The following is a 22,166-nucleotide window of genomic DNA, read 5'->3' on the forward strand; positions in this document are numbered from 1 at the left end:
TAGGATCCCCCAAACCACTGGACCATTCAGTCAGCAATTGAAGCTGACACTATATAAGTTATGTCCCATTAAGGGGCCTGAGAGACGTAGTTGTCTCTTTTTCATTCACCTAAATGCACCTACCCCAGGAGCAGTCATTAACCACAACCTTAGAGAAACTGCCATCTCAGCACCCATGTACAGACTCCAGGATGAAAAGTAAGACTGTAGCTCCAAGACAAAGTCCAGAAAGTCACACCTTTTGAGAAGGCTCTCGGAGAGTAAGAGTTTAGTATAAAGAGGTGGGGCTTTGGAACACAACAGACTTAGGTGATAAACTTAACTCTATCTCTTTCTAGCTTTGTAGCCTTAAGTCTTCATTTCTCTGAATGTCATGCTCCTCATCTCTAGAACAGGGATAATATCAGTGCCAGTCTTACAGGGTGTTGGTAAGGACTCAACAAATGACCTATGTAAAGCACTTAAGATGGAATCTGGCATAACAAATATGCTATAGTTGTTAGCCATTACCATTATTAATAGCATCATCATCACTCCCATTATTGTAGCAAAAATAAAAGATTGTGTTTCCTGAATCTTATAGTTAAGGTCCAGGCAGGGAAGCTGGAAGGCAACTTTCCAGAGATCTGGCAGAAATGGAGCTAGTGCTCACAAGATAGAAGTGCCCATTAAAGCCCATCTAGTTCAAGGCATCTTCTCCTGAGAGTGAAGGAGTCTTGATTAGGTCCAGGAGCAGTCGCTGGCTGGTGCTACAATCTGCTTTAAATCAAATTCACCCGGTTCACTGTATGATAACAGTCTGATTAAGGAATATGGGTACCATAAATTTGATTCAATATTGGAGACTAGAAAAGGAGGTGGTCATGTATCATCTGGGAAAAGCCTTTTCATGACAGCAGGAACTCACTTGCACTCAAGAGTTGTGAAAAAGTAAATGCAGTCTGGGGGAGTGGGAGCAAGGCAGCAGCAGGCAAGGTAGGAGAGAGCTATGGGCAATTACAGACTCCACTCCCTGGGTTTCTAGCAGAGTGTGTACTGCTCTACAGTGATTAACCTGACTCCAGAGGTTCTTGCACTTCCATTTCCTATGACCTCCTGGGCAGTCCCACCTGCATCTCAGACTCTCCAGACATGCAAACCAAACTCAGAGAGGTTCATCTCCCATCCGGTTTTTCCCAGGCTCCTTTATCTTGGCTAAGAGAATTGGTGCCTAACTGTTTGGCTAGTCCACAACATCAGCAGTCATCCCCAACTCTTTCTACTCACTGAAGTCCCACTGACTTTACCTCCTTGACATCTCTTGGCTTTGTGCTACCCTCTCTAGTCCCCTGATCACTGCTGCCTTGCCCAGGCCTTGTTTTCTTTTACCTGAAATAGGCTCTGCTCAGCCGCCATGCTCTAGTCTTGGCCATACCAATCCCTCCTGAGCTTTATAGCCACAGAGATCTTTCTAATACACAACCTGACCATGTAATTCCTCCAAGTAAAAACTGCCCATGATGTAATACTGTTTACACAATAAAATCCAAATTCTTCAGATTGACATTTGAGCACCTTCATGACCTGTCTTGTCTTTACCTTTCTCTCTAGTCATTTCTCCTCTCATTTGTCTCTCTCTCATACAGTCTCTTTATATCCTAATTCACAGGATTACTTTTGGTTCCCAGCACATAGCAACCATTCAGGATCCTAACTTGTAGGACTTTGTGTTATTCTCCTGCCTTCCTCTTGTCCTCTATGATGTGCCTACAAAATTCCCACTTCAAGGTGCAGCTCAAATATCTGTTCCTCTGGTAAGCCTTCCTTGATTCTGCAAGTAGAGGCACTCATTCCCTAGTTAATGCTTGTGCAGTTCTTCATATGCCCCTCAATCTCCAGCAATATAACACTGCATTGTAAATTGTATCTGCTTCTATTTGTCTCCAATTCACTAAACCAAGAATAGGGACTCTCAGAATCAGAAACCATATCTGTATCATCTGTGATCTAGCTTACTCCTCCCAAACACACACAACAGATACTCAGTGAACGGCCAGGGAATCACAACTGACATGTTGAAGTTTAACTCTTATTTTTCCATTGATGGATTCCATAGTAGAGAGAGTCCTAACAACAAATTCATTTCTTATCCTCAGAACCCACTTGAGAGCTCAACAGCAACATGTGTTCTAGAGTTAGCATTGTTCAATAAAGCTTTCTGTAATGAGGGAAACGATCTATATTTGCACTATCCAGTATAGTGGCTACTGAATGCTTGAAATGTGGCTAGTGCAAATGAGAAACCAAATTTTTAATTTTAATTAATTTAAATTTAAAAGTCCACATGAGGCTAGTGGCTACTAACTTTGACAGTGTAGCTTTAGATCCTCCTTGGTCAGGAGCCTTCCAACAAAGGAAGGAAAAGTTTCCTCATTAATTCAGCTGTTAATGCCCCTGCCTTGGTCTTGGGGATTAAGGGACTGGATACAGTGGGATGGGGTGCCTTATGAAGCTCAGAGCCAGAAAGAGCCCTGCACTGCCAGCGATCTCTGCCTACCTGCAGAAGGCCTAGGAAAACCCATCATTCTACAGGGAGTGGAGGCAAAAGGCTGACTCTGTAGGCAGCTCCAGGCTGAACTGTTAAAAATCCAGGCAAATAGGGAGGCTGGACTTCCTGGGCCAGCTCTGCAAACCCAGACAACATCAGAGCAGGCTGACTGCTATCTAAACACTCCTATGACCCAGAGTTAGGGAGCAGGAGACAGGAATTTGATAGAAATAATGAATTAAAGGCTCTGGACAAGGGTCATCTGCAAAATCAGATAGCTCTATTTATAGGACAAAGTGTCAGCTGGGTTCAAAACTTTGTCATTTATAGATCACTCTGAAGCTAGTAAGCATTGTTCATAAAGGAATATTAGAAAACCAGACAAGAGAGTCAGCACCCAGACTCCTCCCTCCCTCAGCTATGCAAAGGGCCCTTGAAGGCCTTGGAGCACTGTTCTCAGCTTGAAACTGGGTGGCAGTGGGGAGATGTACCCCAGTTCTGTGAAGAGAAGTGTGGGGGTTGGTATTCTACCCATTCCACCTTTCATTGATACGGGTACTTTCTCTTTCCTCCCTCTTGGTGCCCTGGAATCCTATGACTTCCATTATTTTAAACTGTCCAATAAAGTGATTTATTGAAATGTCTATTTAAATGTGAATTAAGCTTTATGAGACTTTCATATGAATAAATTAACAAGCCAGAAAAGTTGTCTCAATAGACCATTTGTCCTCATTTGTCAGTCAGAAAATATGGTCACCATGTGTCCCAGGTCACCAAACTGAGTGAGTAAAAAGTGTGCTTGAACAGGCCCTGGAGCAGCAAGGAGGAAGACGGTCCATTCTGGACAGGGAGGTTGTAACGAGACTGGCAGGCTGGGATGAAACTTTATGCCAGAAAATGACAAGGAGAACAGTTCAGTCTCTTAGTCCCATGCTCTTAATATCTCATTGCATTTGAGAAGGAGCCCAAGTTTTGCAGGCAGGCAGGCATAAGCTGAAATCTAGGCTCTGAATTCAAATCCAAAACCCTCAAGGGCAGGTCTCTCTGAGTTTCAGTATTCTCATCTATAAAAAAGGCATAATGATATCTGTAATGCTGGATGCTGTGAGAAAGAAATAAGACAGTATAAAATATCTAATATAGTGCCTGGCACACAACAGACTCCTAGATCTCTTTCTTGGATTGTAAACTCCAGCTCAGAGCCCCTCTTGCCTTGTAGGCAGAGTTCAGACTTTTGGTTTTCCCAGATACATTATCTATATCAGAATCCAGATGTAATAAAAACAGCTTAGCACTCTGCTAAGCTTGACTGTACTATATTTACTTCTCACAACTACCTTGTTGGGGAGGTACTGTTATCACTCCATTTTATAAATTCATAAGGATCAGAGACTTAGCCAAGGCACAAAGCTAGACAGCGGCAGAGTGAGGATTTGAATCCAGGCCTGTGTGGTTTAACGCCCATCCTCTGGGGGGCCAGGCAACCCTGCTTTGCAGGGATGACAACGGTTTGGTTGCTTGGGATTTCCTCCCCAGCCAGGAGGCCTCACCTGTGTAGCTCTTCATCAGAGGGTGAGTACTTGGCGGTGACATCAGCCAGCTCCCCAAAGATCTGCTTGCTGTAAACGGTGAGGGAGGATAGCAGGATTAGTTCCTGCCACGTAGAGCTCAAGAGGCACGTGTAATCCTTGATTGAGAGCTCACAGAAGAAAGGCAGTTTCTTGATCCAGGCAATCTGCCTAAAGAGCAGCTCGTCAGCCAGGCGGCAAAGCAGGGCAAACAGCTCTGCCTGTGTCACAGCATATCTGGGGGTCAGGGACAGAGGAAAGTCACTTCCATCAGCCAGAGGGTCAGGGCACACAGAGCGGGTACTCGTAAGGGGACAAAGGGTCCCTGGCAGCAGGCTCCTTGCTCAAAGATCTTTAGTTTCATTCAATTCAATTTTCTGATAAAGGGGCAGGACTGAAGCCAGCAGAAAGCCCAGAGTTGGAGAGGTGGATTTGGTGAGAAAAGGTTACTAAGGGGCAAGAAGGCTTAGAAATTTGTGCAATTATTGGGGAATATGACTTTTAATGTTGGTGTCCTCTAATGTTCCATGTCTTAGAGAAAATCCAAGTGACTCCTGTCCTTGTTTTGGCAGTGAGAACTCCAGTGGGGTGGATCTGGTACTGACCCAATACTGGGACTGGCACAAAAATGAGCCTCAGGGCCGATGGCTGAAGAGTACTGAATTAGTTCAGAAGCTTTTCCTGCTCTCACTGCACCCTCTGGTGGTGAGAGTTCAGGAACCAGAGTTATTCAGTCTTTCCTTTAAGCTATAGCTAGATGGCAGGAGCAGGGCATTTCTCAACTCTGGGAGAAAGGGGGTCTCTGAGGCACAGGCTCAGTTTGCTTGCCTCCTCTCAAGGCCCCTTGGCAAGATTTTTCCTCACATCCCCACATCCAGATTTACAAAGGCTTTCTGTGGCCGCCTTGTGGGTGAATATTTGAATTTCCTCTTCTGGAGGCTAGCTTAAGAAATCTTAGGCTATCTTCTGGGAGGTCTAAGCTTGATAACATTCAAACAGCTTACGCTCCAGGCCACGGGAGTAATGGGTGCACCTGAAGGTTGCACTGTATCTACACAGGTAGAGCTGACTGAAGACTTAAGGGTATTCCTTCTACCCATAAGCCTACACCTAAAGCTGTCACATGCCACCAGGCTACCAATGAGTATGTTGGCTTGGTGTGCAGATAGGCCACAACACGTTAGGGCCTCATGAGTCCCTTGTTCAGGAGCCTAGACTTGATGCATAATTATCCATAGAATTACAGCTTATCTCTAGCACCAAAGCACTCAGACCCACTCCAGGGCCTGGCTTACCTAGGCGCAAGAAGAAACAAAGGTCCTTCAATCCCAATTCCATAGTAACTGAAAAGTAACCCCGACTCTATGAGAAAAGATGCCTAAGGAAAAAATCAAGGTCGACTGACTTCAAAGATAAGCACAGATTTGTCCTCTGATGCTTGAGTCATTATCCTCCTGACTCATTCTGAAGCTGGGGTATAGTATAGCAGCCAGGGATGCAGGTGGGTGTGGGGTAGGCAAATTTTGAGACTGCAAGGGGCCAAGCAGGGCAGAGCTCACTCACCCATCTTCGATCAACATGGGTGTGCCCAATGGCTCCAGGTCCTCCGCTGACACCAGCTGGTGAATCAGACTGTACGACTGGGGATCCAGGCTGCGAGCTTGTGGGGGCAGAAGTGGCGAGTGGCCAGAATAGCTAAAAAGGTGCGGTATGTATTGATAATGTGGAGGCACAGACATTCCCATGTACTGTTCCCTGAATGCCATGAATCCATTTAGTTCCACAGACCTACTGGAGAGAAAAGTCTCATGTCAAGTGGAATCATGGCAGGTCTAGCGCTTACTCAAAGGAAATGAGCCAGAAGGTGACTTAGGTGTCTTTGGCCATGAGGTCTGTGTCTTCATCAGGCTGGGGACATATAATTAATGGTTACATGCATGTCTCCCCTACCGGGTTTCCATCTGTGAAACAAGGATCTTTGTGGGTGCATGAATGTGGGGCTCACCATCGGACACTCAGCACCTGGCAGAGTAGGTACTGAATAAATATTGGTTGAACAAATTCTTTGTACAGGTGCCACATCTGGAGAGTTTTCAATGGATACTCATAGACTGTGATGACAAAAGTGGGTGTCTGTATTATTTTACTGCTAGGAAAACTAAGGCAGATAGGCTAAGTGCCTTGCTAGGCCACAAAACAAATCTAGCACCCAGCAAGGAACTCAGCATGTGGCAACAACTCTCTAAATAGTCAAAGGAAGGAACTAACTAAAGGAACAGCTGAATAGGATGAAAGTTATAATTAAATATGAAGAGAAAGGCAGATTCTTACCTTCCTCCCCTTTCTTCAAGAAATCTAACCACTCTGTCAATTAATTTTTTAAAAATCCTCTAGCTTTTACCTAGATGTATCTCCTATAACTGGGGTTGGCAAACTTTGGCCTGCAGGTCAAATCCAGCCCACCATCTGTTTTGGTAAATGAAGTTTTATTGGAACACAGCCACACTCAACTGTTTTACATACTGTCTACGGCTGCTTTTACACTATAAAGGCAGAGTTGAGCAGTTGAGACCCAGAATATTAGGCCTGCAAAGTAGAAAATACATACTATCTGGCCTTTATAGAAAAATCTGTCAACCTCTGTCCTATGAGAAAGGTTTGTGTCCTAGGAAAAATCATTATTAACAAAGTTTGGCAAATCTCTTTCTATGTACATTGTTTATGCATAGTCTAGGCAATTGAGAACACACTATAAACACATTTTCTGTTCTGTTTTCCAGTGAACACATTATGCCATAATGATTTTCCATGTCATTAAAAACATTTTATAAATGTAATATTCAATGGCTTCATAATATTTAATCCAATAAATATACCATGACTTACATAACCAATTCTAGGTTTTTTAGTCATCTAAGTTGTTGCTGATTTTTAATAATATTAATAATGCTGTGATAATTATCTTTGTGCACAAATATTTGCTTGTAAGTCAGATTTCTTTAAGGGATTGCTTCTTAGGCAAAGAATTACTGAACTAAAATGTATGTATGTATATTTGAAAAGTTTTTGATACAAGTTGCCAACTGTTCTGAAGAAAGATTATATTAGTTTACATTTCCTAAAGAGGTGCAGGAGATTGATTTTATCTAATAGCCAACTGTATATTATCATTAAAACAAACACTACCACTACCACGACCAAAAACTTTGCCACTTTGGTAGGCAAAAATTTAGATCATTTTAATTTGCATTTCTTTTGTTGTTAGTGAGACTGCTTATTTTCTACCGGTATTTCTTTTTAGTGAATTACCTGTTCATATCTCTGCACAAAACATAATGTTTTCTTGTGGATATCTATTAAATTACAATATCTAAAATATTTTTGCTTATTTTAGAATTACTAAGATATTTTTGCAAAAAAAAAAAAGAAAGAAAAGAAAGGTTTCTGGGGAAAGGAAACCTTCCCTGGTAGCTGACAGCTCTCTGTTCCATACCTAACAACTAACTAAACTCTTGCACCAAGAGTTTCTAAATTTATATTCTTTTATGGCAGCAAATTTGCCTGGCTTAAAAACTCTTCAATGTTACTTAAAATTTATAAAGTAAAAAAACATTGACTCTTGCAAGGCAGAGAAATTATAACTTAATTCAATACTGTCAATGTGGCTTATTTCAGTGATAAGATAAATGAGGGAAAAGAACTACATTTAAAATGTTACTCTGTTAGGTGAAGAATGTATGGACATTGATAGAAGCTATAGCACTTTATCAGTCTGCAGAAGAGACCACTGACACTTTCAAGGACTTTAGCAAAAATATGGGCTAGGAAACACTGCTTTGAATCATCCTGGTCCCTACCCCAAGAGCCTGAGGGAGCAAGAGTACAATAGCTGAGACAGTTTGCCTTAAAGCTCACCTGGAGGACAGTGTGGAGCCTGGTGAAGGCTGGTTGCTCTCTGAAGCCCTGTTTCCGGGGGAACTGTGGTCGCTATCACCATGGTTGCTCCAGTGATTGGCCTCTTCTTCAAACTCCTGCCCAGACATGATCCTTTCGATCTCTTCTTCTGATATCTTAAACAAGGAATCAATACATGTTAGATTGGATGCTCAGGACACCCCCTCTATTCCTTCTTTGGGACTGAGAGCTTATTCAAATCTCATGAGGATTCCCAGGACTATCTAGAGAGAGACCCAGATTCCCTCTCCTTCACCCCCATACTCCAGGCCTCTCACTAATCTTAGGACAGCTTGGCTGCTTGCCTCCCAGCACCATGTCCCCTCATGGCCCTCATCTTGCTCATTTACCCTACTCTCAAGTTACAAAGCCTCTAGGTTCTTCAATACTCTTTGTCCTTGAGTCTATTCTTTCCTAACCCTGAAAAACCATTCCTCAATGACAATCTCCTACTAGCCTTTTAAAACCCAATTCAAATATAACCTCCTTTCTGAAGCTTTCTACTACCATCTAGACAGAATTTTAGGTCTTTCTTCTATCAACTCATAATTCTGTGTATTCTGCAAGAAGCAGAACAACATAGTGGTAAAGGGTATCAATTCTGGAGCAGACTACCTTTATTCAAATCCAGGTTCTGTCACTTCTAGTTGCACAATCTTGGGCAAGTCATTTAAATATTCGAACCTAAGTTCCTTCATCTGTATGGTGGAGAGAATAACAGTATCTACCTCAGAGGATTGTTGTGAGGATTAAATTAATGTGTTTCAAATATTTAGAAAAGAGCCTGGTACATAGCAACAATTGCTATTTTTACAAAATTTGTGATGATATATTATAAAAATACCCTATACAAGACATAAGACCATGAGAGGACCTAGAAAAAAGTACTCAGTAAATGCGTGTTAAATAAATAAACAAATGTTCATTTATTAAGTACCTACCATGTACCTTTGCATGGATTTTTTTTTTTTTTTAGTAAGAAAGCTTATTGAATAAAAAAAGAAACTGTAGCTCACATAAGTGAACTGATTTGCCTAAGATCATACTGTGTACCCATGTCTGGGCAAAAGTTAGTGGAAGAGGTCAAAGTATCCTAATATTCAGTATAGTGCTCTAGTTACTATACCATATAGGAAGTGAGTAAACTTCTATAAAGTGTCTAACCCAGAGTTGAGGTCTAACTGGCTAAACTCAGCACAAAGAACGGGAATGAGTGCTAAGAAGGAGGGGGCAGATGAATTTTTATCTGTTGCTCCTATAGAAACCTGGGAGGAAATTTTCTCCCAAGTCTATCTGACTCAAATCTATATACTTCTTTACTCGAGCAGCTTGTGAGGGAACCCTGAGCTGCCTTGACAGTAAATTACAGGAGCATTTAGAACTGGAAGCCAGCTAATACACAGGACTTGGAGGGGAAACAAGAAACACTTAACTGGTGTATAAGTTGAGTGGTTGGTCTGAAATAACTTGGATTACATATTAAACTGGAGGGGCTATTTGTGCGTGTGTCTGTGTGTGTTTAAATTCAGTCGCATATAGCAAACAACTTTTCTCTTAGGGGTCCTTAGAACTCTTAAATCATTGTTCACATTTTACAAGAGGTATGAAGACAAACTATGCCACCAAAGTGCTTGACATTTGCTGAGGCCCTGACTAAAGCAGCTCTCAGTAATGGTGGTGAGAGCAGGACTAGAGCTTGGAAAGCATGGAAGTACTTGGGCTGGCTGAAAAGGGCCAGTTCTGGTAAATAGCTCATTCCAGCTGGGAGTGGAAGTTGGACTGCACCTGTCTCTTCCTGCCGATCCCATGGGATACTGGGCAATCACCGATGCACTGAACAGGGAACAGAGTATGTTGAGAATGCTTGAACCTGGGTTCAAATCTCATTTGTCATTTCCTAGCTGGGTGCTGTTGGGCAAGTCAATCAAGCTCTTTGAGCCTCAGTCCCCTCATCTGTAAAATGGAGATGGTACCATCTCCCTTGTAGCTCATGGTTCCCTCACAGGACGGTGGAGCAAAGAAATACGCAGGTTTGAGTCAGACAGACTTGGAGGTTAATCTAAGATAGTACAGGTGCAAAACAGGTGCTCAATAAATGAAAATTCTACCCCTCCTTGTTTTTATTATTTAAAATAATTAAACACAATTAAGAACAGCTCTCTCTGCCTAACACACTACCCATAAACAGTTAAAGACCAAAAGGATATGCCCAGCATCACAAAATCAAATGCAGTGACAGGTGAATAAGTTTCTCTGAGCAACTGTGCTTTCCATTCTGGAGAGAACACAGAGCATGGAGATGTAAGGGACTAAAGATCCCTAGCACAGTAGGAAAGTCACACAGGGTATTTAAAAAAACATTAGGTACTACTGACGAAGGTTCTTCATTGAGGAAATATTCTAGAATTCTTCCCAACGGACAAACATTCTACTGCATCTAAACATAGAAAGAATGAATACAAATAAAGGCCATATATGAAAAGCTCATAGCTGTTATCATACTCAATGGTAAAAAACTGAAATTTTTTCCTCCAAGATCAAAAACAACGTAAGGATGCTCACTCTTGCCACTCCTATTCAACATAGTACTGGAAGTCCTAGCCAGACCAATTAGGCAAGAAAAGGACCCTGAACAGCCAGAAAAATCTTGAGAAAAAACAACAAAGCTGGAGGTCACACACTTCAATTTCAAAACATATTACAAAGCTACAGTAATCAAAACAGTGTGCTACTGGCATAAGGACAGACATATAGACCAATGAAACAGAATAGGAAACCCAGAAATAAACTCATATATTAATACATGGTCAAGTGAACTTTGACAAAGGTTTCAAGACTGCACAATGGGGAAAGGACAGTTTCTTCAACAAATAGTGCTGGGAAAACTATATCCACATGCAAAAAAATGAAATTGGACCCTTATCCTACAAATACATGAAAATCAACTAAAAACAGATTAAAGACTATAAATATAGGACCTGAAACTATAAAACTCCTAGAAGAAAACACAGGGAAAAAGCTTCATAACAGTGATCTTGGCAATGACTGGATAAGACACCAAAAGCACAGGCAACAAGAGCAAAAATAGCCAAGTGGGACTACATCAAACTAAAAAGCTTCTGTGCAACAAAGGAAACAATCAACAGGATAAAAGGCAACCTATGAAATGGGCAAAAGTATTTGCAAACTATGTATCTGATAAGGAGTTAATATCCAAAATATATATCGAACTCCTATATTTAAATAAGAAAAAACAAATAACCCAATTAAAAATGAGCAAGAGACTTCAACATACATTTCTCCAAAGGAGATAAATGACCAATAGGTATATGAAAAGATGCTCAACATCACTAATCATGAGAGAAATGCAAATACAAACTACAAGATATTACCTCACACCTGTTAAGATGTCCAAAAAAAGACCCAGAAAATAATAAGTGTTGACAAGGATGTGAAGAAACTAGAACCTTGTGCACTGTTTGTAGGAATGTAAAATGGTACAACCACTATGGAAAAGAGCATGGAGGTTCCTCAAGAAATTAAAAATAAAACCACTATATGATTAAACAATCTCACTTCTGGGTATTTATCCAAAAGAACTGAAATCAGGATCTCAAAAAGATATTTGTGTTTTCATGTTCATTGCAGCATTATTTAAAATAGCCAAGAGGTAGAAACAACCTAAATGTCCGATGATGGAGGACTGCACAAAGAAAATCTGGTATATACATACAGCCTTAAAAAAGAAGGAAATCCTCTTATATGCTATATAATATATATAATAAGGATGAACTTTGATGACATTATGCTAAGTGAAATAAGCTACCTACAGAAGGACAAATACCGCATGATTCCACTTTATGAGGTCAAATTCTTAGAAATAGAAAGTAGAATGGTGGTTGCCAAGGGCTGGGAAGAGGGGAGAAGAGGAGTTGCTATTCAATGGGTATAGAGTTTGAGTCATATAAGATGAAAAAGTTCTAAAGATCTGCTGTATAACAATGTACATACAGTTAACTACACTGTACTGTATACTTAAAAATTTGTTAAGGGGCTGGGTGTGCTGGCTCACGCCTATAATCTCAGCACTTTGGAAGGCCAAGGCAGATTGCTTGAGCTCAGAAGTTCAAGGCCAGCCTGGACAACACAGCAAGACTCCGTCTCTAAAATTTTTTTTTTTTTAAATTAGCCAGGCATTCTAATACATGTCTTGTAATCCCAGCTACTTGGAAGGCTGAGGTGGGAGGATGGCTTGAGCCCCCGAGTTTAAGGGTGTGGTGAGCTAAGATTGCACTACTGCACTCCAGCCTGGGTGACAGAGCAAGATCCTGACTCTTAAAAAAAAATTTTGTTCTTGTTGTTAAGAAGGTAGACTTCATGTTACATGGTTTTTACCAGCATTTTTTAAAAAGAGAAGCTATTAGTCCAGACCAAAACAGATCAATTTATAAGAGATATATATGATTTGAGTAGGAAGAATAAAAAAATATTTGATTTAAAAAAAATGAACATAGCAGAATTGGGAGTCTTATACACGCACACACCCTGATTGAGTATATACTGTTTACCAAGCTCATGTGATAGGAAATTCCCCATATATCATCAGGGTATGACTCAAAACAACTCTGAACTTCTGTCTTTCATTCCTTTACACTTAATTGGCTAACTCCTATCAATTTACCTATTAAATATCTCTTGAATCTATACCCTCCTCTCAATCCACACTGTCATTGTTCTGCTTCAAACTACTATCTATATCTCTTGCCTGAGACTTCTATAAAACCTACCTAACTGCTTTCTCTCTCCCTCACTTTCACTCACCCTCACCCCATTCCTCAGAAACCATTTCCACTGCTAGAATGATCTTTCTAAAATGTGAATCTGAGTACGTTCCTCTCTCTACTTAAAACCTTTTAGTGGTTGCCTCTTGGTCCACACCAGTAAGTCTTAAGACATTCTTCCTGCCTACTAGTGTACTGACTCACCTGATGGGTCATAAATAAGTTCTTCTCCTGCAGGCAAGTAAGAACCAGTGGTATAGGCGGGCCCCACAAGACCTTTAACTAAGGAACTATAGCCACAGATAGTTGAAGGGCACTCAAGGAATCTGCCTCACCTCCTGCGACTCCACTACCTGTGCCCAATGTTCCAGCCTAACTGAACAAACTTCTTGTCATTCCTAAAACATTCATCTTTGGGTCTTTTTACAGTCTATTCTGTCTAGCATGAATAAAAGATGCTTGTCTTCCCATCCCTTCCCAACACAGCTAATTCTTCCTTCTCTTCCAAGACTCAGTTCAAACTTTACCTTGTCTAGGAAGCCTTTCCTGAGTGTCTCCAGTCCCCAGCCATGGTTCCTAGTCCAAACAGAATTGAGGCCCCTCCCTCTGTACTCCATGTGCATCCTCTGTTATCTCTCATTGTACTATGATGTCTATGTATATATCTGTGTTTCCCATTAGACTGAGTTCACAGTATAGGGCCTGGAAGAATAGGAATTTTGCAAAGGTCTATTAGATTGAATGGGGTATTATCATTCCTACTCTACAAATAAGATAATGAACATTCTGCTGATATATCTTTAGATGAAGTGAGAGAAAAACAGTCTTGCTGATTTCTGCCAAGCTAAGTTATCTACAACCTTAAGTGATTGACAAGAAAATCATCTGGATGGTTCAGAACCAGAGTTGGGTTCACTGCCCGTGAAATCCTTAGGAAGAGTCGAGGGATCACAAGAAGAGCTTTAATCATTACCTTATACATGTAAGATTTTCAAAGCACTTTCACATCCAGGTTCTAAAAGCAGTTTTATAGGAATGAATAAAAAGATGGCTCCCCCCAGCAGCAGATGAAAGGATCAAGGGGAACAGCTCCAGCATGGATCACAGAGCGTGAGGCCTGGAACTCACCTGTACTGGCCCAATGCTCTTATTCCGGCCTCCAGGCATGCCATCTTCTCTGATAGCTGGAAGGAAACATAAGTTAAGAAAGATAGTCAGAAGCACGCTCACAGAAGTCTAAGAACAAAAAGAGAACTTATTTGGCCAAAAGCATAGGTGGTAATCAGTGAAGCCAAGATTAAAACACAGGTCTTTCTGTACCCAAAGCATACACCTCTATTATTCCAGGCTACCTTCACAGGCAGCAATATTTGGGCTCTCAAGGCACTGGGAGCATACTACATACACACACTGTATACTTTCAGTATGCTCAATAAAGGTGACAGCATTGTTAACTAGTCTCACACTTACAAATATACCACCAGGATGATGCATCTGAAGGCTTTGGTAAATTCCAGAGGAGGAATAGAGAGAATATTTCTATTTTTAAAAAAACATTTTTTATTCCCAGCCTAAGATTAGGTCTCATTTGTAGAATCAGGAGAACAGGTTTGTGTTTTTGCTTTTTTCATTAATTGGAATTTTGACCTCACTGGTTCCTCCCTGCAAAGGCAGTCAAGTAGAGCTCCTTTGCAGTGGAAGGAGCTTACTTAGCATTTTCTAACTATAAAAAGCATCTTTTAAATAGCACCAGCCTCCCTAAGATTAATAACTATAAATACTATTATCATCACTGGTTATGGGGCACTTAATATAGGGGCACAGAGAAAGAATCCCTGATTTGTAATTATAGGAGGAGCCTAGTATCAGGCAAAGCTTTCTGGAAAAGACAACTACTGAACTGAGTTGTAAAGGCTGAGTAGGATTTAGGCAAGAAGGAAAAGAGTGCTCTAGGTTGAGTGAACAGTATACAGAAAAGCTTCAAGTTAAAAGTAAGAATGGTAAGAATGGACTGTTCTTTCTGGGAACTTGCAACTGGTTTAATCTGGCTAAAGCATGGGGGTGGGTAGGTTATGTGGGAGAAGAATAGCAAGAGATAGGGCTGGAGAGAGGTCAAATGGGGCCAGATCATAAAGAGCCTTGACTGCCAGGCAAAGGGTACGGACTTTAGCTGAGGAGCCTGTGGACAAGAAGGAATATAGGGGAGTGACATGGTCACACTGGCATTTCTGAAAATGAGGAAAGTATTAGTATCACTCGCCTTGAACAAATGAATCTAAAGCTCAGAGAAATGAAGTATTTTGCTTGAAGGAGACAGAATCAGGATTGGAACCCAGGCTATTAGGCTCTAGGATAAGACTTCTTTCCACTACTAGTATTTCCCATAGTGTGTATGCATCCTACTGGAGATACTTTTAGGTGGTGCATAAACTCTTAATTATACATTTATTCTAATGTGCATTAAAAATACTGATTTTCCATTCACCAAAGTGAGAAAAACTGCCTTTGAAAATTAATTTTGATTTTTTAAAAAGGAATAATGTAAACAGTAACAGTTTATAACTAGAGATGGTAAAATCTGTCAAGATGGCAGCAGGGTACAGTGGCTCGTGCCTGTAATCCTAGCTACTTGGGAGGCTGAGGTGGGAGGATCATGTGAGCCCAGGAGCTTGAGGTTACAGTGAGCTAGGATTCATCATGCCACTGCATTCCAGCCCTGGGTAACAGAGTGAGACTCATCTCTTTAAACAAACAAACAAAAAAAGGATGACATGAAACTGCCTAAAGTGTGGGTAACAATACAATGTGTCATAGTGCCTCTGTTAAAACGAAAACTTGGATCATATTTTAAAGCGTATAATGTATTATATTTGCATACACATGTTATCTCATTTGGTCCTGACAACAACCTTGGGGGGTGTTCTTCATTATCCCATGCATTTTTGAGATGAGGAAACAGCTGAGAGAGGTAAAGAGACTTGCTCAAGGTTACTCAGGCAAGAACTGACAGACTTGGAGTTTCAATTTAGGTCTTCTGATTCTAAAGCTATGCTTGTTCACTGAGCTAAGAGCAAGTTTTTCACCAGGGCTGAGAGTATGCCAGTGATCTAATTAAAAAGAACAAATGGCTTCTGGTGGAGTTATTACAGGAATCATTCTGCTGTACATCTTGTCCAAGCCTAAGAAAGAGAATGGTGCCAGCTATGGTTCTTCTATGCAAGAACCATTAAAAAAAAAAAAAAAAGCATAAATACTCCACAGATACTTTTTCTGCACTGGAAATGATGTGCCTACATACCATTCCTCACTTGCTTTGGTCTGGGCAGTCAACCAAATGCAGAAACCAGAAACATAAGACAAACACAAAGCTATCTACATCAAAGCCCCACTCAAAACCTGATGGTGGCTCCCTTTGGTCTATGGGTAAGTCTAAGCTCCTCAGCTTGGCATTCAAGACCATCTGCGATCTGGTTCCTGTGGGATTCCCTATGCTTATCTCTTGCCATAAATGCTATACCTTATCTACCAAGAACTATTTGTCTTTGAATACATCATGCTATCTTACATGTGTGCGCCTCTGTGCAAGTTGCTTCTACTCAGAAAGAAACTTACAGTGGAAAATCTGGTAATACCACCTTACCCAAGTGACATTACCTTAACCAAGTGATTCAAGTTAACGTCACCAATAATGGGACAAACTTACATCATGTGCTCTTGATATGATGGACTGAGAAGGACACAGCATCATTTCTATGGTATTCTTGCCAAAAATGCATAACGAGAATCTAATCATGAGGAAATTGAAAACCCAAATCAAGGGATATGCTACAAACTATATGACCTATTTGCTTCAACATGGACAATGTTAATAAAGACAAAGAAAGGCTGAGGAAATATTTCAAGATTGAAGGAGACTAAAAACACATAAAAATTAAATGTAATGTGATTTCCTGGATTGGCTTCCAGACCAGAAAAAATAAAATTGCTATAAAGAACATTGGGATAATTGGTTAAAGTTGAATAAGATCTACTAATTAGGTAATAGTACTTTGTCATATTAAATTTTGATCTTGATAGTAGTGCTATGGTTATATTACAAGGGGAACGATACCTGTACCTTACTTCCAAATGGTTAATACACATGCACACACAGAATGATATATATTATATATAATATATTAATGTAAATAGTGTGATAAAGCAAATGTGGCAAAATGTCAACAATTGGTGAATTTGGGTGGGAGTTCTTACTACTGTTGCAAATTTTCTCTCAGTTTGAAATTATTTCAAAATGAAACATTAAAACATAATTTAAAAGTCTTTTTTAAAAAAGTACTTTAAGGCCGGGCGCGGTGGCTCACGCCTGTAATCCTAGCACTCTGGGAGGCCGAGGCGGGTGGATTGCTCAAGGTCGGGAGTTCGAGACCAGCCTGAGCGAGACCCCGTCTCTACTAAAAATAGAACGACATTATATGGACAACTAAAAATCTATATAGAAAAAATTAGCCGGGCATAGTGGCGCATGCCTGTAGTCCCAGCTACTCGGGAGGCTGAGGCAGTAGGATCGCTTAAGCCGAGGAGTCTGAGGTTGCTGTGAGCTAAGCTGACGCCACGGCACTCACTCTAGCCTGGGCAACAAAGTGAGACTCTGTCTCAACAAAAAAAAAAAAAAAAAAAAAAAAAAAAAAAAGTACTTTAAGTTTGTAAGGAGCTTGAACTTTGATTGCTTCAAGATTCTTCTCAAATGTGGCTCTCCTTGAGATTTCCCAGTGCTCCATGCAGGCTTCAGGTTTGTGTCCTGGGGTATTTTTTATCCTGGTAAAGTGATATGGTAACACCGTAAGGTCACTGTCTCATAATGCCATTCTGCAAACCACCTCCTTCAAGAAGCTTTCCTTGATCTTTCTACTTTTGAACTAATTAATTAGCAAGTTATGAGACCACAAAAGTTAAGGGAATTTTAAATTTTTTCACATCACTACTTAACTGACATGAATTCCCCCATGAGGCCCAGTGTAGCTTCTTCTCTCCTCTGAAAATATTTCCTCCATTTCACTTTCTGCCATGGACCTCCATCATAGTCAAGCCATTTAACCTGGAAGCATCCTAGCACTACTGGGTTATCTGGGACACAGAGAAAAGCAGGACTTGTTCATGGCCCTTGAGGGGCTCATTATCTAATAATGGGGGAAACAGGTGAAGAAAGATAACACAAGGTGACCAGAGTTATGGCACAGGGCATACAAAAAGCTGTGGGAGGGTGGGCATGGTGGCTCACACCTGTAATCCTAGCACAGAGGTGAAAGGATAGCTTGAGCCCAGGAGTTCAAGACCAGCTTGGGCAAGAGCAAGACCCCTGTCTCTACAAAAAAATAGAAAAGTTAGCCCAGCATGGTACAGTAGCACATGCCTGTAGTCCCAGCTACTCAGGAGGTTGAGGCAGGAGGATCACTTGAGCCCAGGAGTTTGAGGTTGCAGTGAGCTGTGATGACACCACTGCACTCTTAAGTCTGGTGGTGACAGAACACCACTCTGTCTTAAAAAGAAGAAAAAAAAAAAAAAAGCTGTTGGAACACAAGAGGATCATCTGGTGGGGGTGGGGGGTAGTGTCAGAGGCTTCTTAGAGGATGTTACAAAGAAAAGAAAGTATATATAGTCAGGTGAAGAAGATGGGGTAGAATATTCCCAGAAGATGAAAGCACATGTTCAATATATGAAACATCATTGGGTTTTTGAAGAAGTAAGATGGAATGAGGACTGTGAGTGGGGAACAGCAGATAGAGAAGGAAAGGGATGAAGTGGCTAATGCCAAAATCAGAGGGGCCTTGAAAATCATTTTGAGGAGCCTGACTTTATCCTAAAGACTGAAACATGGGTGAGGGATATATGCGGGGGGGGGGGGGTACTAGAGGGGATGGACAGACAGGGCCCAGCCTCCACTCACTGCCCTTCTTTAGATCTCACTCATTGCTTTGCTAATTAATTTCCTGACCAGCCAACTTCCAGGTATGAAAAGATACTCAATTCTATATCCAGAGATGGAGGACAACAGAGGGCTGGCTCACACATAGCAAGGAAGCCCCAACCACAAATAGTATCTGCATTTCCTCACAGTTATTTTTTTAAAATTTGAGGTAAGTTTAGACTTGTAGAAGAGTTGCAAAAATAGCACAGAGAATTCCCATATATTCTACACCTAGCTTCTCCTTCCATTAATATCTTATATAACCACAGACTACTCATTAAAACTAAGAAATTTACTTTGGTACGATACTATTAGCCAAAGTTGATAGTTTATTTTGATTTCTCCAGTTGTTCCACTGATATCCTTTCTTGTTCCAGAACCCAATCTAGGACCCCATTTTGCATTTTGTTGTCATGTCTCCAATAGTTTTCTTCAACCTGTGACAGTTCTTCAGTCTTTGTCTTTTGTGACCTTGATACTTTTCAAAAGAGTATTTTGTAGAACATTAGTTATTTTGAAGAATATCCCCTCAATAAGGGCTTGTCTGTTTTCTCATGATTAGACTGAGAATGAACTTAACCCTGTGTGTATGTATATGTGTGCCCTTCTCAGGGTATCATATCAGGGGCATGTAATGGTTGGTATGTTTTACTGGTGATGTTAACTTTAATTGCTTGGCTCAAGTAGTATCTGTCAGAATTCTCTACAGAAACTTACTATTTTCCCCTTTGTAATTACTAAATATTTCCAGACTATGCAAATTTTCTGTTTCTGTGTAAACCTATGCCCACCTATTTTAGCATCCATCAGTGGATCTTGCCTGTAGCAATTATTACTGTGGTATTCTGATGGTGATTTTTCTATTGCCCTCATTCCTTCTACATTTATTAATTGGAATTCTTTTTATAAGGAAGAACTGTCACTCCTCTGTTTATTTAGCTATTTCAGCATGAACTCATGGATATTTATTTTATTCTTTGGGTCATAAACAATACTATAGTTATTTTCTTGCTCAAGTTGTTCCAACTTTGGCCATTGGAAGCTTTCAGTTTGGCTTCTTATATGCTTCCTTTTTTTTATTTTTAAGTATTTCCTAACTTTCTGGCACCATAAAATACTCCAGACTCATTTCATATTTTCTTGCCCCAGACCTGAAATCAACTAGTACTCCAAGGAGTCCTGATTCCTTTATTGATACTTGGGTGCTAGATCTGGGTGCTAGGTGTGCTCATAGCAACTGGGGTATCATGGTTTCTAGCCCTTCTCAGTGGCTAGAACTTGGAAATAGATGTATGTATACTAACTCATATGTCCCCACACATCTCTCTATATTTTTATATATCTATCCAGCCATCTAAACGTGAGTACATATTGACACCACTGGTTCCAATCTAGCACCAGAAATTTCTTTCTAGTCTTCCCATGTCCTGATTTATAACTTCCTTCTCTGATGTGAGAAACCTGATTCTCATTGTCCCCAATATATTTACTCACTTGTTCAACTCTAGTATACAAATAAAGTAGCAAGAGAATTCCTAACACATAACCTCAAAAGGAACAAATTTTACAAACCAGAGTACTTTGTTTATATATTTCATTTTGCCTTTAGCCTTACAGTACACAGTCAAAACACTGTTTTCAAAGGTCAGCTCCTTTCTTCACCATCCCCTTCTGTGTGGCTATGTGATTTGTTTGTAATACCAGTTAGATTTATTTGTCACAGTGTGCATTCCACTTCTCTGTGCCCCTCCCTCACCCCATCATATCCTGGTTGATTAAAAAAAAAATCTACATGTAGTAAAATTCACTTTTTTGTGGTGTATAGTTCTTTGGGTTTTTACAAATGCATAGAATTATGTGTCAGCCACCACAGTTCCATACAGAATATTACTCACCCCCAAAATATTCCCATGGCAACTGCAATTTTAATCCTGCATTCTCAGCACCAACCAGGAGGTGGCAGGGTTTCTCTCTGAGAGGGAGGCCCTTTACCAGGCAACTAAGCCTGCCTGCTCTGGATGCAAATAGGCCTAAGGAGACAGCTCCCTATTCCTCACACTCCATGTGTCATTTTCTCCTGCTTATGGTTAGAAGGGTTATGAGATTAAGTTTCTTCTCTAAAATAGGTGAGTTTGGCTGGAAGCCTCAGAATCACACACTTCATCGGAATAAGCGGGGTCATTCATCAGAGGACAGTCTAGAAGGTAACTCATAACTATGCTTTGATAAAATATTCACAGTGAGGGCAACAAGGGAGATGAGAAAAGTGGAGGCCAAAACCAAAGCACGGTGAAGGTGGGAAGATGACCACAGACTCTCTTTAAGACAGTTTTGTTTGGTACTGGTGGCTGGAAAAGATTTCTGTAAGAGGAAACATAGTGGAGAAGGGGAAGGAATTCCAGGTAGAGGAAAAAACCTGAGCACAGGCAGGACAGTGTAAGGCATCCTTGATGCACAGTGTTCGAGGCAGAAGATGGAGTTAGAAAGACAGGCAGGGGACAAACACTTCAAATGCCCTACAATGGTATTTATTTATCATTCAGTGAACACTGGGCATTCCAACATGCAAACAGCTACGCCATATGAGAGACACGTAAAGCAGTCTGTTATCCATGTGGTTAGGTATAAGCTCTGCTTGAATAATAACAAATTATAATTTAATAATTATTAATATTAACTATCAACATAACCACCCCAAACTAACTATTGCTAAGTCATTTTACTTCCCTAAACCGCATCTATAAACCGGGGTAATAGTTAATAACAGGGTTGTTGTGTGTGTTCAATGGTATAATGCATGGAAAGTACATGGAAATTTCTTGTACACATAAGTCTTCAATGAAGATTAGTATTATAAATAAATTATAAACCACCTAAATTGGGTGTGATGGTACACACTTATAGTTCCAGCTACTCAGGAGGCTGATGTGGGAGGATCGTGTGAGCCCAGGAGTTAGAGGCTGCAGTGAGCTATGATCATGCCACTGTATTCCAGCCTGGGCAACACAGTGTGATCCTGTCTCTAAAAAGAAACAAACAAACAAAAAACCCAAACCCCATCCACCTAAATTTCTCTAAATGCCCTTCCATATCTCTCTTACCTTTCTTCATAATGTGCAAGTTTTAAAAAGATTCTTCTTATCCCATACACAGTAAACCAGTCTGAAGTATATCTGGATGTCTGAATTCATTAATGCTGTAAGATTAGTCTGAACAGTTCACTAAATCTGACTAACCCCACAACTCCTGCATATTGTTACTAGGAATCCCTTATATCTTGCTGGGTATTTTATATACGCTATCATATTTATTAATAATCCTCTGGAGAACTCTGAAGGGTATCATCACACCATTTTAAAGGTAAGATAATT

At 40.5% G+C, this 22,166-nt stretch overlaps 1 protein-coding gene across 1 annotated transcript in view; it reads right to left on the reverse strand.

Annotated features, from left to right (window-relative positions):
- Positions 1-22,166, reverse strand: part of NR6A1 (nuclear receptor subfamily 6 group A member 1) — a 68,242-nt gene that overhangs the window by 8,076 nt on the left and 38,000 nt on the right. Inside the window, exons 3-6 of the mRNA XM_069474655.1 lie at positions 13,959-14,014; positions 8,011-8,165; positions 5,659-5,883; positions 4,078-4,332 (exon numbers count right to left, since the gene is read on the reverse strand). Coding sequence (XP_069330756.1) covers positions 4,078-4,332; positions 5,659-5,883; positions 8,011-8,165; positions 13,959-14,014 — 691 coding nt within the window. The remainder of the gene's footprint in view (positions 1-4,077; positions 4,333-5,658; positions 5,884-8,010; positions 8,166-13,958; positions 14,015-22,166) is intronic.

Source organism: Eulemur rufifrons, chromosome 7, assembly GCF_041146395.1.
Source record: "Eulemur rufifrons isolate Redbay chromosome 7, OSU_ERuf_1, whole genome shotgun sequence".
NCBI classification, from domain to species: Eukaryota; Metazoa; Chordata; class Mammalia; order Primates; family Lemuridae; genus Eulemur; species Eulemur rufifrons.